Consider the following 14007-nt stretch of genomic DNA (forward strand, 5'->3'; position numbering starts at 1 on the left):
CCGGCTCAGGCTTGGGCGCCGTGAACAAGGCTTCATGTTGTTGAGAAGAACCAGGTGATCAACCTGTGGGATGGGATCTGCCATTTTCGTGGCCAACTTGGCCTTGTGCAAAAGAGACTTAAATAATGACGGCCTGAACAGTCCAGAGAAGGCCGGCTTTTCAGGTGGCATATCAGCATCATCGGATAAGTCCATATCCAACAGGTCGGCCTCTTCCTCCTCCGAAGATGACTCCTCGCCGTGTCCATAGTTTGGATGAGAACCGGACAGATGTGTCATGGCGGGATACTGGATAGGGACCGGCTGCGAGGCCCGGGCCAGAGGCGGACGAGGCAGATATCGTGGCTGAGGCCAAGCAGCATATGGCGCTGAATGCTGAGAGCTTGCTGCCAGAGTGCGGGTAACAGTCTCAGATATGATCTGTTGAATGTCATAAGAAGATGGCGGTGGGGCCAGCTCCTTGGCACGCAATCCCGCAGCCGTGGGAGTAAAGGTCGCTTCCGGCTGAGACCTCCGAGACTGAGAGGTGTTGCACGAGAGGTCCACCGGTCCCATGCAGTGGGTCGGAATTGCCTCAGGGAAACATTCCATGTCAGGCTGTCGATACAAAGGCTGTAGTGGCAGTTGATCAGCCTGATGGATGGGCTGAATACAAGCTTCAGCCACAGGTGAAAGTGGGACTGGTAAGTGCGAGAACGAAGCCTGATTGGACTGGTTGCGTGCTTTCTCAAATTGTCGTTCCAGGGCTTTGTGTCTCCTGGAAGCATCCTTGTCTGCAGCAGACGAAGATTTGGCCTTTTTAGAAATTGGAGCGCCAGATGAAGACGATGTATGTGAAGAACGTTTGCGGGACTTTTTACGCTGCCTGTTCTGTTGCAGGTGACGTTCAGGGGAACTGTGGATGTCCTCTACTTCTGATGAGAGATCACGTTCCGCCATATTTGGGCAGGGGCTGGTATCAATAAAGAAGTGGGTTTTTTTTTAATTAAGATATATATATATGTCTGTATATATTTATTATTATTATTATCCTCCTTTTTTTTTTTTGAGAAACTGATATGAATATTAACTAAGTAAATTAACTAAGTATTTTTTTTTTTTTTTTGTAAACAGATATCAACTGAGGATCAGACAGTGGAGGAAGAACAGGACAAAAAAACAGCAGGTAAGTCCAGCAGGAGAGGAGGAGGGTGGGGGGAGCACTAGAAATCCAACAGGTTGCTCCACAGAAAAAAAGGCTATTGAGGCCTGAAATTGTCAGCAGGATGAAGATTGGCTTCTAGCAGTCCATTGCGCAGGCGCGAAAACAGTTGCTGGGCAGAAAATGGAAGCCGTTGAAAACACTTTCCCTTAGGCCGAAAGGGAATGGCGGCAGGTGAGACTGTCAGACAGACGGTAATGGGCTTGCCAGAGAAAAACTCCTCCTCCGCAGCTCCTTTGAAGATTGTAGTTAATAGCCAGGCAGGGGGTCTGGAATGTGAGCGAGACCCGTCAGGAGAACCGGCAATTTAAGCGCGAGCTGCCACTAAGCGCAGCTCCCAGCGCTGAGGCGGTGAAAATGGCGCGCAACTGTAAAAGGTCTCCCAGCGCCGCCGCCTAGACACCAGAGAAGAGCGAGGCTGCAGTTACACGAAGAGAAGGCAGCAGGAGCCTCAAAAGCGCTCCCAGCGCTGCGTAGAACAAGCGGGACAGGAAGAAACCGCTGCGACTTCAAAGGGGCGCCCTGACGATCGAAGAGAAGGCAGGAGGAGGCTTTGGCGATTTCCCTGAGGTAATAGAGCACGCGATCACTCAGAAGTGATCCAAACGCTAAGTCCAGTCCCAGAGACAATGAGAGAGCGCCGCTGAGAGCAGGGCGACAATCTCAAGCCGCAAGAGTTCAAATTAAGTCCAAAACGGCGGGGGCGGTATTGCCGGTAGGCCGGGAAACCTACCCACACGCCTGTGGCTATTAAACGAAGCAGAGAGTCAGACAATTGGCCGCGCTTTCAAGGAAGGGCAAACTGTCAATCACAGCCTGCCTGAGACAGCAGGCAGACTCACCCCCGGCAAAACCAAACGAAGAGAAGAAAAATTGCTGAAATAGAAAAAAATTCTGGAGTGTTTTCTACTTGTTGGTTTAATATTTCTTCAATGATTTCCTTTGTGTCCTTCCAGTATTGTTGGGCCTTTGCGCATTTCCACCAGGTATGATAGTATGTCCCCTTTTTTATTTTGCACTTCCAACAGCGCGGGGAGGTGTTTGGATATATTTTGGCTAGTCTGGCTGGTGTTAGGTGCCATCTGTAAAACATTTTTATGAGGTTTTCTTTGTATGGTATGGCTCTTGTCATTTTGATGTTCTGTTTCCACAGTTTCTCCCAGTTTGCCAGTTGAATGTTGTGCCCTATGTCCCTGGCCCATCTTATCATATTTTCTTTTACTGTTTCTTCCAATAATTTATATCTAAGTAGGTAGTTATATAATTTGGAATGATAACTACACAACACAACAAAGAGACAAAATACCTCATCATACACATCTTGACAGCAGCACGGTTACTGTTTGCACAAAATTGGAAATCAGATCAACTCCCAACCAAAGACAAACTAATCTCAAAGATAACAGAATGTGCCGAAATGGATAGACTGACACTAGAACTCCAAGATAAAGAAGAAAGTGAATTCTATCTTGTGTGGCACCAGTGGTATCAATGGCTGGAAAAGGAAATCAGTACAAATATAGATGAAAGAACATAGGGTAGAAAAAATAAAACCGGAAATAAATAAATAAAAAAGGAGATGCAGGATTATTTCAATTCCAAAATATCTGAACTGACAATGTATTATGTATATATTAATTTATAAAGCAACATATATTCTGATGATGATCAAATCATATATGTAAAGCATAGTGTGGGTAGGTTGGTGGTGGGAATTCGTCTGTCTTTGTAATGTCTTTGTATTTTTTGTATTGTTTTTATATATCTGTTTAAAACTCAATAAAAAAAAAAAAAAAAAAATTGCTGAAATAATGCAGATAAAAACTTGAAGAATCCAGAGCTTCAGGAACAAGATTTAGTAGAGTAACAGAGAAATTTTCAGACAGTGTCACAGGCTCAACTGAGTGAACTAAACTGGGACTCTGTTGAGCAAGTGGGCGTGTCTGAAGAGAAATCTCTTAAAGGAACACACTCAGTGTAGGCTACCCAACTACTGAACAACCCGAAGCTTTGGATTCTCCAAGCTGCGCGTTGGAGAAAGACTTTGACAAACATAAATTTAAAGAATTTGGACATTTAAACTAAGCTTAAATTGTGCTTGAACTCTAATTTTAAAATAATTTGAACAAATAAAATTTTAAGGAAAGAATGAAATGCTAATGTGAAGAATGTGTTAGGACAAATGAAATTGAGGAGTGCTTTCTGGAAAAGCTTGCAGAATTGCAAAAATGTTCTCTGTAAATTGATGAAATAACACAAAAAAAGAATGAAATTCTGCCCAAAGAACATAAAATGATGACCTGAGCCACAGTCTTTGTTGTGAGTTGGTATTGTCCCACTATGCTTGTAAATCTAGCAGGCTACTTGTTAACATAACATCATATTCCTTGTACAATTGCCTGAGATTACAAGAAATTAAAATTTTTAGTTTAAAATAAAATGGCATAAAAATCAATCCTTATCAGAAAATAAACTTTTGGCTCTCATGGATGTCACCTCTATTTTAGCAAACTCTAAGTACCATAATCAGCAAAGCCCCTGAATCTTCAAAATTAGATTTTAGAAATTCAGTGACTGAAGCCATCAATTTCTCTCCAACTATTGCTATGACCCTCCTGATAAAAACAAATCTCTATGTACAAAAATTCAAAATTAAAGCATTCCTAAAAACTGACAGTCCATCCTTGGCTAATATACATCCAGAAAAGGGATGACTTTGCTTCCACTAGTCAGCTGTTCAATACCACTCATGTGGACAGAAGCCAATGTGCTCTCAGCTTTTAGTGAGTACTACATCATAAATCTAAAGTCTGACGCAACAGACCCAAGAAATAGTCATAAGCGGTATTATCTGACTATAAAACCTGTGCATATACATCAAAAGCCAACGATGCAGAAAAGAGTTCTATCTACTGGAATTAACTGCTTTGCTAATTTTGCTTTGCTAACTATTTGGAAACAATAATACTGCATCATACAATCACCAATGTAGAAATTCTTGGCTGTAAAAATGACTCTTCTCTTTCTGAAGTATTAATTTAGTTGAAGCCTAATAGTTTTTGAGAACCTGTAATATTCTATCCACATGAACATATAGAAAAGCTCCAAATTTTGCCTAATACAATATATATATATATATATATATATATATATATATATATATATATATATATATATATATATATATATTGTATTAGGCAAATACAATTGCTAATACAATTGTATATTGCTCCCAGAGAGCAACACAGAGTTGCAGTTTGTCAACAGAAAAAAAGCCCAGAAGCTTGTGAATGAGATTTCACAGAACCTGGGCTGTATATATAATATGAGGACCCGGATTGTGGGGGCAATAAACTGACTTTGTATAAAAAAGAACACCGCTTGGGGGGGCCGAAAGCCCTACTAAGCAGGTATATACAAAAGTATGAAGGCTATTGCTTAACACATTGTAAGCCGCCCTGAGTCTCCGGAGAAGAGCGGCATATAAATTGAACCAATAAATAAATAAATAAATATAAGAGATCATACAGTATGTATCCGATATGTCAAGTGGAATATTTTCTAGTATTAGTATTATTAGTTTACCAGAAATAAACACAGATTTTGAGAAAAAAAGGCTTATCTTACAAGAAGGCAAAAAGGTACTTACCCTTGGTTGCCAATTTTCATACTGTTTTTGCAAATTTGCACCAATGGTTTCTAGAGCTTTCTGTGGCCCCATTGACAGTGGATCTAAGAGACATAAAAGACCCATGAGATTTTGAACAAGCAAATAAAATACACTGAAATCAGTTCTATATGCAAACAAAATCCATGTAGCATATTCTTTCTCCTATTGTAGCAAAGTGCAATGATAGAAAATGCATATTTCTTAGGCAAAAATATTGTTTCCAGAGATCCAAGCATTTTCCCACAGCAATCAAGTCAGTTACAGGGAAATAGCAGAATCTACGGTATGCTATGGCTCTATAGAAAGCTACAAGAACCAAAACTGGATGGAATCAATGCAGGAGCTGGGACCTGGGTCTGACAAAGTCATTGAATTGACTGTGCACAGGTACAACAAAATCCAGAGACACTCTGAACAAATGGGGCTATCGAGTTGCTTCTGTTGTTTGCTATTGTGGTGACATGCAGACAACAACACATATGTATACTGCGCTTTGTGCCTCGATCAGTGTACGCTTGAGGACCTCATGGCAGCGCAACAGAACACAATGAATGTTGCTAGTTTCTGGGGCAAGAACTGGTGAATTTGCACATATTTTAATCTTGTATTGTATATTTTAAATTTTATGTTATACAGTATGCCTTATTTTCATTGTGAGGCTTCTGACATGAATACACAAACAAATCAGAATCTAAAATCAAAACTATAATTTGTTCCTCCTTATAGAGTGTAAGTAAAATGGCGTTGGCAGAAATATGCAAAAACAACTACCTAAGTAAAAGGGGCTGAAACATTTTTTAAGTCTAGAGCAATGAGATAATATTTGGAAATAGCTCAGGCAAATGCCTCGCTGATTCACTGGCCTATAAGAAATTTAATCAGACTTGCACAATTCTGTTATTATAGCCACTCTCAATAAAAGTAGCTGTAGCATTCTTATGGAGTTGATTTCTTGATCTGGTCTACTTAATGGGATTGATATTGCTGTAAAAATGCAACAATCTCAAAACTGAGATTAGAAATAAAGCCATTTCAGTTTTTTTCCTCTAAATTAATTTCACACAAAGGCAGAAAGTTAAATTCTTTCTCTCTTAATCCAGGTCAGTGCCTCACACACTTTTGGTTAAAAAAAAAAAAAAAGCACGAAAGGGACAAAATAAATATTTAACACAATTTCAAATACGGCTCTAGTTTGGGCTATAAATTAACAAAAACACACATTTGGAATATCTTTGGACCAAAAAAAAGTTCGTTCATTGGACTATTTAAAAATTATGTAGAATTCTAGAATAGAATTATTCTATTTTTATTTTTATTTCACATATTTAGTATTATAATTTCAGAACATCGCAAATCTGACAGGCATAATATTAAGTTTGTGTGTGAGAGATCGATCTATTTCTTACAGGAACAAAGAGTAAAAGGTAATATTTGTAAATATGTAATGTTTTCCAGCCTAATTCAAATATGTCAAAAGATACACAATGCAAAGCAATCTCTTGTTCTACTTTTCTCCTATTTCATTGAAACAGAAGTCTCTGGAGAAGCCTATTGTCAGTTATAATCAAGGTTGCTACTGCAGTACAATAATGGAATCTGGTATTGGGGTAAATTGTGTTGAAATCAATACAATTTGTAAGACAGAAAAAAGCTTCTCATGAAAAAGTATCCAGAGTTAATAGTTTTCGAAAAAATATTTTAAAATCATAGCAAATAAAACCACGGGGGGGGGGGGGACTATACATGGACTTCCGATTATTGTCTTTCCCTAAATTAATGTCTAAATTTCTTATTTCTACAACTCCTTTTCCTATAGTTTCCTTTCGCGATGCAATCCGGATGTCAATTGCCATCAGACTACTTATACTACTACAACCTCTGTGGAGATATTTGTTCTGATTGTAATTTTTGAACTTGAGTTATATAACAGAAAAGAATCTTGTTTGTATTTCTGTAAATTAAGCAAGATGTAGGTTTAGTTGATAACTGTAACTTATTAATAGCAATAGCAATAGTGCTAAGACTTATTCTACATATTCACAGTGCTTTACAGCCCTCTCTAAGCGGTTTACAGAGTCAGCATATTGCCCCAACAATTTCAGTCCTCATTTTACTGACCTCAGAAGGATAGAAGGCTGAGTCAACATTGAGCCTGGTGAGTTTCGAACTGCCAAATTGCAGTCAACTGGCAGCCAGCAGAAGTAGCCTGCAGTACTGCATACAGTACTGACCATACAGTACTGACCACTGTACTACCACGGCTCTTAATAGTTCAGTTAGATTTTTATTTCCACTTCCATGACTCTTCCTTTGCCTAAAGAGGTTTGATCCACTCAAAAAAAAATTGCCTGTTTATCAGTTGAATACATCAACTTCAATGCTATGATCTTTGGAACCTTTTTCCCTTGAGGAAGAGGAAATATAGGGCCCTGGTCCATGACTGTCAAAGCTGCTGATTTTGTATAACTGTAATAAACTAAATAAAAACAAGGAGGAGGTTAATATATGCCAATTTGATTTGGCAGCAAGTCATTTTATGTGATGCTGTTTGGCACTTTGAACAAAAAAATAATAATCCCTCCTAACCTTTGTTACTGCAAACCGTAGGAAAATCTGCTGCTTCACTTATGCCTTTAAATCTAACAGTAACTATACAAGAGGAACAGTTCTTTATGGCCTTAAGGATTCTGTAAAAGAAGAGGAAATATCTGTGCTTCATTGATTATTTTGATTGTGTCAACCATATCAAGCTGTGGAGAGTGCTGAGAAAAATGGGAATTCCAGAATATCTCATTGTCCTCGTGACAATATACAAGTCAGGAAGCCACATTACAAACAGATCATGGTAAAACAGATTGGTTCCGGGTTGGCAAAGGATTGACAGAAGGTCATACGCTCTTCCATTATTTACTCAATCTATTATTAACTGAAGGCGGGTTTGAAGAAGACGAGGATAGTTTTTAAAAGGAAGAAAAAATACCAATAACCTGCACTATGCTGATAACATTACTTTAATAGCTGAAAATGCAAAGGATCTGCAAGCTCTAGTAATGGAATTAAAGGAGAAAGCGAAAAAATGGGACTAAATTTAAATATAAAAAAGATCAAACTAATGATAACAGGTAGAACAACTGGCCTTGATGATGATAATATCAAAACGGTGGATAGCTTTTGCCTTTGAGGATCAACCATCAACAATAAAGGAACAAGCAGTCAAGAAATATGCCAGTGACTAGCACTTGTACATGAAGACCTTAGAAAAAGCATACAAATACCATGATGTTTTTATACCTACAAAATCAGAATTCTGCACACCATGGTATTTCCTGTGACACACCGTGGAATTAAACTAGACTTTGAAGAAGCAGGATCAGAAGAGTATTGATGCTTTTGAACTCTGGTATTGGAGAAGACTCGTGAGAATATAAAGGGATACAACACCACCTATCTCCTCTTTATAACACAGTCCTTTCAGCTCCAAGTTCCAATAAGGTTCCAAACCCATTTGTACTATTCAGATGACCCTGAAAGCATAGTTGCCTCAATGACTCTCAGAAAGAGCGCTAATGACAAGGCGACTGTAAAGAATATAAATCCTTCCGTCCTCCACCATTCAGTCAGAACTGAAGGAGCTCCTTGGATGAAAAGCGAAAAGTCTTCAAGAAAAAACAAAGTCCAGTTGCCTTTGGAAAAAGCACCTTTGGGACAACCATTATCCAGATGACTAAGAATCTCCATAGATGTGGATTGGCTCAGCTACAGAGACAATGGATACAATGAATACACCATTGGAAGACCTGAAAGACTAGGTTAGGGACACATCTTCATGGGGGGTGGGGGGGGATCTATCTATCTGGTCACTAAGAATCAATAATAACTTGATGGCACATAATCATTCAATCCAGTAATCAAGAGGGGGAAAGAGGGTTGCGCTCAGCACTCAAAGTCAACGTGAACATACTTAACACGAACAGAAAGGTAGAAAAGCTAACATTTATCTACATATTCAAAACGGTATGCTAAATCATGAAGAACAAGCTCACATATTTGTCCCTACTGTCCTCAGCATGCTTTTATTTTCTTTGAGAATAGAGTTCAAGACATTTCTTCAATACAGCACTGTGCTTCTGACAAAGTGAAGGTTTAAAAACTGGACCCTTTCCAAATTATCCCCTCAAGCACCATGAGAAGTTTGTAAAAATGCATGCAAAGAGAGATTAATGAGATATAGTGCAAGTTCAGCCAAAAAAAAAATCATGTATTCTGAAATGTCAAGGGAAAATGTGTATTTTTAATGGAACCTGTCTGACACCATGGACAAAAAAAGGATAAATTTAGTATTGACTAGAGAAGCTATAGCAGTAGCTCTAGGTAAAAGGAACAAAGAAAATGGAGCAGAATCTTTCCCTATTCACACTGTTAAAATACCATTAACAATTTTCAACATCGCAAATATCTGCTATTAGGCTAGTGCTTCCTCTCTCTATTCAGTTCATGCAAATAAGACTACCGAAGAAATTATATTCAGTTCTAACAAATAGCGATAGTCAAAAGAAATCACAGAAGCAACAATCCATCATAAGGCCATGAAAATCGCCCAATCTGAAAATGGCTTAAGTAACAGCTCCATATCACAGAGCTGGATTACTTTGAATCTATCCTTTTTTGTTCTCTTCAGGTTATCATTAAAAATTGAGATCAAGGTGACCGTCCATGTAAACTTACAATGATTAATGAGCACAATTTTTAATTGCTTAACAACTTGGATGTTCTTTCTAGTCTATCAAAATGTTCAAAAAACATGCAGAATAAATTGTAATGGTGAATAAACGTATCAGGAAAGATTTGTAGTCAAACAGTTAAGTGGAAGGGTCTAGGCAAAGAACACAAAAGAATGTTAGCCAAATAAGATAAAAAAAGTTATTTCCTTTGTAATTCCAGCTATTAAAGCTTGATATTTTTTTTTAAGTATAGTTGATTTCAGGTCAAATCAACCAGTTTTGGGTGTATGAAGTTTATATGATAGCCATTCCTTTTTGTCTTCAAATTCTGTAACACTATATACACTGTTTGTTAATTGGTTAATCTGACAATGGAAGCCAAATATTTGCTATAAATAAATTAGACATAAAGACAGACAGACACAGACAGACAGATTCTCTCTCATACATACCTTAATACTGTGTTTCCCCGAAAATGCAACCTATTCAAAAAGTAACAACTGCCTCGTGGGTGCCGCTCAGGCCACCGCATCCAGCAAGCATGGCCAGGCAGGGAAAGGAGTACAGGCAGGAAAATCCCCTTCATAATTTTCCTGCCGATCGCCGAAAAGGCTACCCCCAAGCTGTCAGCATATCCCAGGATTGCAACGCTAAAGGCTCGGCAGGAAAATTGCAAAGGGGATTTTCCTGCCTGTACTCCTTTTCCTGCCTGTACTCCCGAAGCCTCCCCACCGCTTGGTTAGGGGCGGACAGCTGTGCAGCTCACTCGAGAATTTACTTTACTCACAACCCAGGGATTTGGGCGGCCTTTACGTGGCCAGTATGCCTGCAAGATCCCTGTTGTCCAAGGTTGGCAAGGCTCAGCATTTGGGCTCCGGCACAATCTTCTCCTCCAGGGTGGCAACTGCACGTGCATGGCACCTCCAGCTCACTGAGTACGGCCTGCTGATCTCGGCTGACAGCGGCTCTGACCCGATCCTGGCTGCCAACGCTGCAGGCAAGAACTGGCCATGCTGATCCCACTTCATGACTGCGCAGACGGAGCCTGCACTGGCCACTGCTTCACGTGGGAGAGAAGGCACTACGAAGAAGCCCATTTGTCGCATTGGCCGGGTGGGGGTCGCCCATGAAGGTGCCAGGCCTTGGAGCGCCACCTTGAGCAGGTGCCAAGCTGGAGGTGTGGGAGGGTCAGTCCCCTTACTTGGTTGCCTGCCCTCAGCCATTTCTCAACAAATGTCTGTGTATGTGTGTGTGTGTGTATGTGTGTGAACGGTGGAGAGGAAACCCTTTCAAACAGCATTGCCTGTAATTCTTGTTTCTCGCCTCCATCATTTCTCTTTCTCTCTGTGTCTCTTTCACACACAGAAAGGCTCCCCCTCCATCAAGCCTTCAGCGTATCCCAGGATTGCAACGCTGAAGGCTCGACAAAATAGGTAGGCATGATGTTTCACAAAGCTCCTTAATCTGCGGCTGCTGGCTCCCTCGCTTTGTGCTTTTTATACACATACTGACATAACCATTCTGCCTGGGGCTGCCGTTTCCTCCTCCCAAGACTCCATTTCAGAGGAAAGAAGAGCTCTGGGACAGCACTGGACTTTCCTCCTGCCCTGGCTCCTCTCAGCCTCAACTTTGCTACTGAAAGCCTGTGGGCCAATTCTCTGGTTGAGCTCCATCAGAGCTTGGTTCTGGGAGAGATCCTTGGAGAGCCGAAGCGGGGCTGAGGGTAAGGGCCCCAAAAGTGCTCCTCGGGCACAGCCACTTCTGCAGCAGGAGACGCACCCTACACTGGCCTTCCAAAGGGTACTGTAGCAGCAGCTATCCACAATTTTTTTACCATTACTTTGTCATGGCCCAGTGCAATGTTAAAAGTTAACATTTCTGAAATGTTACTGTAGCTACAGAGGAAAGGACGATGTGCAGGAAAATCTCCCCCCACCCCAGATCGTTCTTTCAGAAAGGACGCACATCCAAAAACACTCCCTCCGTGGCTTCGGAGCCTCCAGTCTTGCAGTCCAATGCAGGCTAGATAGAGGTTTGCTCCGAAGCTGCAGCGGCAAAGAGTTGCACAAGGAGACCTCCACAGCTATGGTAACATTTCTGAACGTTAACTTTTAACACTGTACTGGGCCGGGGTTGGGATGAAATAACATTAAAAAAATTGTGGATAGCTGCTGCTACAGTACCCTTTGGAAGGCCAGCGGAAGGTGTGTGGGGCGCATCGCTTGGCCTCCTGCTGCTTTTGTGGCCGCAATAGACGGCAAAAGCGGCCGTGCTTGCTGGAGGCAGCGGCCGGAGCAGCACCCACAAGGCAGCTGTTCCGTGGATGGAATTGCCTGCTGTGACCGTCACAGTTACAACACGGCGCAAGGTGTGTGGGGCGTGTCGCTTGGCCTCCGTCTTCTTTTGCGGCTACAATCAGCTGCAAAAGCAGCTACGCTTTCTGGAGGCGGAAGCCTGAGTGGCACCTGCAAATCAGTTGTTTTGTGAATGGTGGGATGGCCTGCTGCGACCCTTCGGGAAGCTGGCACGAGGGGTTGGTCGCCCTCCCAACTCATACGGTACATGGGGGGAAATGAGACCCCCCCAAAAAGAAGCCCTAGCCCATTTTTGGGGGGGTCAAAAGAAAATAAGACCTGGTCTTATTTTCAGGGAAACACAGTAGACACAAAATTGTTGTTGAACAACAATGCTGTGCAGCGCTTCAGATTCAAAAGGCAATACAATTCTGAGAAAAGAACGTTTTTGATATAAGGAGTTGCTAATAAATATTATAAGAACCCATATGCATTCCACAGCATATTTTTTTCCTTTAAATCTAAAATACTGCACAGGTCTAAGAGATAAATATACATATGCATATAGAAAATTGCTGAAGAGCTGAAGAAGCTTCTTGGATGAGAAGCAAATCATCTTCAAAGAAAAAAATAGAAAGTCCAGTTGCCTCTTAAAAAACACCTTTGGGATACAGAGAGTTAGAGTTAGTTAGAATAACCTACTGATGTTTTAGAGGGAGGATACAGTTTCTATTTATAGAAATTGGCAGTTCACATATGCATAGAATACTCTTTTAAAATACACTGTATGGACTGACCACTAGTAAATACACAGCATAACTGAATCTATTACTATATTTAAATTAAAACGTATTGGCATGGAAACAGACAAATGATGTGTTAATAAATAAATGTTTTCTGACTAATGGGCTTTATTTTTGCAACCCTAACCATAGCAAGAATATATTCTGTTAAGAGTTCAAAAGTTGCAACAATGCATCATTGATGAAGGAGGAGGAGGAAGAAAGCAAATAAAAAGGTTGGGATTGTGATGGATCTTTTTATTGACAATGGAAACCCAATTACAATATCCTCCAAAGTGTAGTAAAATGGCTAATTTTGAATAGATGCTCATCACTAATAGGTTTTCTTCCACATTTTAGTGTAAATTTTAGTATTTATTCTATTGTAGTAAAGGAAAAATGCACTACATTTATTCTAGTTCTCCTTGCATGAAAAAGAAAGACTTTTTTTTACACACGACTATTATATACCTGACAGATAAGATTCCTAGGCAGGATGGAGATTTGCTGTCACTTCTGTGTCTATGACTGTACGTCTGAATGACTTTTGATGCACTGTGGAATTCTAATTCCATTGAAAGGACAAGAGCCAAGTCTACCTTTGCTTTACAGTCAGCCCATCTCTAAAAACCTCTGGAAAACCTTTCTGTGTTGCTTGCCTTAAGATTGATACACAGCTTCCATTACACGCTGTATAAAAAGAAAGATTTCTATTGAATTACATTGGTATTCAACACATTTCTAATACCATTAAACAACTTTTTGGCTCAGAATGCTGGAGGGCATACATCCTTCTTAATGACATTTTCTACCCTATTATTATGACATTTAACGTATGGCCATAAAGCAACCCCAAATAAAAGATGGGACTTTTTTTTTCTATAAAAAGTAAAGGAAATATAGTAACAGTGGCTATTGCCTGGAGGGAAATCAGGAGACACACTACTGCTGGGCAGCCTGTGTAGAGGAAACAGAACTGTATACTGTATCTCCTCATTAGGACATAACTATATATTTTAATTTTAATTCCAGAAAGGATAGATTTAAGGAGAGCAAGTCCTTAGAGAGCAAGTCAAATAGAGAGCAAGAACACAGTGCTGGAATCCACTGGCAGGGAGTAGACAATGCAAAGAGAAGCCACTATTTCTCTAAATCCTATCAAGCTGGGACATTCAAAATGGCAGTCAAGGAGTGTCTTTTTTATCTTTTTGCTAAGAATTTATATTTTATTTATTTCCCTTTCACTTCAATGGCTTCAATGGAAGAAAAAATAATCCTGTCAGCTCCAAGATTAACACTTGTTTCATAATGTCTGGGACATATTAGAGAAACAAAGAGA

The 14007-nt window shown here is 40.2% G+C and overlaps 1 protein-coding gene across 5 annotated transcripts in view; it reads right to left on the reverse strand.

Moving 5' to 3' along the window:
• Positions 1-14007, reverse strand: part of RPTOR (regulatory associated protein of MTOR complex 1) — a 420799-nt gene that overhangs the window by 355055 nt on the left and 51737 nt on the right. For all 5 annotated transcript variants that reach the window (XM_060688771.2, XM_060688770.2, XM_087887079.1 and 2 more), the window contains exon 3: positions 4851-4933. In XM_060688771.2, coding sequence (XP_060544754.2) covers positions 4851-4933 — 83 coding nt within the window. The remainder of the gene's footprint in view (positions 1-4850; positions 4934-14007) is intronic.

Source organism: Pantherophis guttatus, chromosome 2 (genome assembly GCF_059756535.1).
Source record: "Pantherophis guttatus breed Tessera chromosome 2, ASM5975653v1, whole genome shotgun sequence".
Lineage (NCBI taxonomy): Eukaryota > Metazoa > Chordata > Lepidosauria > Squamata > Colubridae > Pantherophis > Pantherophis guttatus.